Here is a 3,848-nt window from a genome sequence, read left to right on the forward strand (position 1 = left end):
AGACAGTATGTTGCAGGGGTCAGACAGTATGTTGCAGGGGTCAGACAGTATGTTGCAGGGGTCAGACAGTATGTTGCAAGGGTCAGACAGTATATTGCGAGAGGTCAGACAGAATGTTGCAGGGGTCAGACAGTATGTTGCGAGGGAGGGTCTGTGTTGTCAGCCATCCTTGATATCCTTATCTGCCTTATTCGCGAATAAAGATCATTTCACCCTTTCAGCATTAATGTATTCTTATACAGAACTCGGGAAATAGATACTAAAAAGCGAAATAATATTATAAGGGAAATAATATCCCTACTCTATCCTGCCTTGAAAAGCGTTTATGAAGTTAAACAGTGTAAAATCTCTGCGCTGTAATCTCACGCCAAGAGCATTCAACTCCTGAACACAGCTGCGAATCTCTCACAGCTGTTCGAATCCTCAGTCCACTCGCTTTAGCCTCGGCGACTAGCATTGCGCCACTTCTCTGCGGGCGTGTGTGACAGCTATCTCTCTGCAACTTTGCAGGCTTGCGGGTGCCCGCTGTACTGGAAGGTGCCGCTCTACTTGGCCGCGGGAGGCGAGAAGCATGGACACGTCACGGTGCAGACCTTCACGGCCTTCTGGAAGAAGTGAGTCACCTACCACCATGTTGCTGCTGCTGCTGCTGCTGCTGCTGCTGCTGCTGCTGCTGCTGCTGCTGCTGTGTGCGTCGTGCTACTGATCAAGCCGTGACGACACGTTGCCTGTCTGTATCATGCTGCTGGAACAGCTGCATCATGCTCTTGCATGTCTCTATGGTGTTACTGAAATTCCGGTGCCATGATACTGTTCTTTTACACAAGCAGCATTTGGCGTTGTGCTACTGGGGTTCTTATTCTGTTCTTTTAGTTGTCAGTATCATGCTACAGATAGTGTCATGTTATTCGGTGTCGTTATCATATATTTCAACACATTTGTTGTCAATATTCTCATTTTCGCTGTTTTTTTCATGTTATCGGATTCCTGCATCAATGCCATTTTTTGTCTAAATTTGATATTTCTGTATTGCGATTTTAGACTTATCTCTTCCTGTCATGATGATGCAAGCAAGTTTGTACTGTTGTTAGCGAAAACTGGATCTAGCTGTTTAGTGCCAGAGGACTTTTTCCCTCTCATACAGGTAAGCATTATCATCATATCAGCATCACTGCTGCCACTCTGGCACCTCAGAAAATAAATTGGTCATAAATAAAGTCGTATTTTACTAGTCGACGTCATTATAAATGTTTATCTTCTCTCTCTGTCACCTAATAAATTATCTTAAATTACATTCAAGTGTAGTTGTGTGGTGTGCATGCCGTCGTGTGTTGCATAGCAGTATTTTCACAACTTCATTCTCACCCCTCTTCCCCCGTCCTCCCTACGTTCCCCTCTTCCCCCGTCCTCCCTACGTTCCCCTCTTCCCCCGTCCTCCCTACGTCCCCCTCTTCCCCCGTCCTCCCTACGTCTCCCTCTTCCCCCGTCCTCTCTACGTTCCCCTCTTCCCCGTCCTCCCTACGTCTCCCTCTTCCCCCGTCCTCCCTACGTTCCCCTCTTCCCCGTCCTCCCTACGTCTCCCTCTTCCCCCGTCCTCCCTACGTCCCCCTCTTCCTTCTCTCTGCCATCCCCCATTCCTACTCAATTTTCTCTATTTTTCCCATTTACTCTATCTCTTTTTGCATCTCTCTCTCTCTCTTCCTCACTCCCTCCTTCTGTCTTTCTCTTCTCCTTCCCTGCCTCTGTTCTTCCCTCTCTTTCTTTCTCTCTGTGTGGTCATGCCGCTTTGCTTGAGTACATTGCTTGATTCACACACGCGATATCGACGTAATTAGTGCAGTAGTAACAGGCCACAGTGTGTGTGTTCGTGTGTTCGTGCGTGCGTACATGCGTGTGTTCGTGCGTGCCTATGTGGGTGTCTGGACAGCCCGTGTATGTGTGGGTGTGACCGTATGTGCGCGTGTGCGTGTGTGCACAGACCCTCCGTGTTGTGTACGTGTGTCAGCTCAGCCTGTGGAAGTGAATCACTGCTGCACTGCTGCAGAGTCAGGTGGAGGAGTGGGACTAGTAATCGACTCCACCCCCTGGGAATATACCAGAATACGGGCTTAGAGTGTGAGTTTCTCTGTGACCTGCGATACAGGGCTGAGTAAGAGGGAGTGAAAGTTCTAGCATAGATGACTAAGAGTGAAAAGTGGGTGAGGCGGGCACGGGAAAGAGGGCAGGGAGCGAACGTTTTAGCGTAGACGCGTTTCAGGTGATGTAGAGTGCGCGGGATATGGGGTAGGGTAAATATAGTGCTAAAGAAGAAGATTGTGGCATGACAGATGAGAGCTGAGATAAGCAATTAGGGGCGGCACCTTCTCCTCCTGTTGATCGGTTTGTTGTAAGCAGTCTGTGAGCAAGCTGGCGAGCATGTGAATCGCGCGCAAAAATAGTAACAACTGAAGCTCTTCGCCTCGGCCGCACAGCTTCCCGCCGGTGGCTAACGACGCCGTGTTTGCTGCTTCCAGGATGTTGTCGACACGCATCCTGGCTTGTCGTTTCTTAGCGAAGCCAAAGAATTCCACAGTAGATATGTACATACGGTAAGCATGCTTCGGTTTAGCTCGTTGGTTTGTTGCCATGGCGTGTTGAGCAACGGCGATGCTTCAGAGCGTCGATTAATTTTGCATTAACTTAAAAGCAGGCCGACATTTTGAAATGTAAGTAATAAACGTTCGGATATTTTACTTGGTTGGATTACCCTGCTTTGTACAGGCGCTTAGTTTAAAAATTGATGCGTTTTGTCATTTAAGTGATTGCTAGTTGTGATATTTTGTGTGTACATGGGTTTTGAAATGAGATTTTCTTGTGCAGTTGCAACTTATTTATAACTTGCTGCATTATTTAGTGCCCATATCCAAGCGACACCTCATTGCATTTTATGGCGTAAAGTGTTCCGCGGGGTACCGTAGGTCTACGTTTTCACTTTTCTTCTCTCTGTCTTTAGCTTTTTAGAGTCCGTATTTGTAGCATCTCGGTTGGGCCGCATTCACCTGTGATTTTGCGCATTGCAGGTGATAGCTAGGATCTACTACTGCGTGAATCGGTCATGGACGGGCCGTATCTCCGTGCCAGAACTGCGAAAAAGCAACTTTCTACAGGTAGGGTGCGCCACCGACAGTCGTCGCAGATAAGGGATCAGTGAGTCCACACGAGCGCGCTCCTTATATTATTAATAGTATGAATAGTAATTATAGTAATATTATTCATAGTAGTTAATATTAATAATAATAAATATTAATATTGTACGATCGCATCGCAGTGCACGTCGATGCTTTGTAGCAATAGCGTGCGAGCGCAAATGCGATTTGCCACCGGCGTCGTTCGTTTGTGAAATATCGCTTTACGGTCGACCTTGAAGTGCACTGGAATTTTCCTCTCATCCTATTCACACTGTCTGCGGCTTCCGGTAGTGTTGGGGGTGAGGGATTGATAGATAGCGGTACAGTAGGTGGTGGGAGGTGGTGTTGGGGGGTAGATAGTGGTACAGTAGGCGGTAGGAGGTGGTGTTGGGGGGTAGATAGTGGTACAGTAGGTGGTAGGAGGTGGTGTTGGGGGTAGATAGTGGTAATAGTAGGTGGTAGGAGGTGTGTTGGGGGTGAGATAGCGCTACAGTAGGTGGTGGAGTGGTGTTGGGGTAGATAGCGGTTGTAAGAGTAGGTGCGTAGGAGTGGATGCTGGGCGGGGAGGTAGAGTAGCTACACAGTAGGTGGTAGGAGGGATCTTGGGGGGTAGATAGTGGTACAGTAGGTGGTAGGAGGAGGTGTTGGGGGGTAGATAGTGGTACAGTAGGTGGTAGGAGG

General features: G+C 48.2%; 1 protein-coding gene across 5 annotated transcripts in view; it reads left to right on the plus strand.

The window, feature by feature from the left end:
- Positions 1 to 3,848, plus strand: part of LOC106812532 (serine/threonine-protein phosphatase 2A regulatory subunit B'' subunit beta-like) — a 62,475-nt gene that overhangs the window by 44,078 nt on the left and 14,549 nt on the right. For all 5 annotated transcript variants that reach the window (XM_014816432.1, XM_014816438.1, XM_014816445.1 and 2 more), the window contains 4 exons: positions 511 to 614; positions 1,042 to 1,144; positions 2,514 to 2,588; positions 3,060 to 3,146. In XM_014816432.1, coding sequence (XP_014671918.1) covers positions 511 to 614; positions 1,042 to 1,144; positions 2,514 to 2,588; positions 3,060 to 3,146 — 369 coding nt within the window. The remainder of the gene's footprint in view (positions 1 to 510; positions 615 to 1,041; positions 1,145 to 2,513; positions 2,589 to 3,059; positions 3,147 to 3,848) is intronic.

Source organism: Priapulus caudatus, unplaced genomic scaffold (genome assembly GCF_000485595.1).
Source record: "Priapulus caudatus unplaced genomic scaffold, Priapulus_caudatus-5.0.1 Scaffold21, whole genome shotgun sequence".
Taxonomy (NCBI): Eukaryota; Metazoa; Priapulida; class Priapulimorpha; order Priapulimorphida; family Priapulidae; genus Priapulus; species Priapulus caudatus.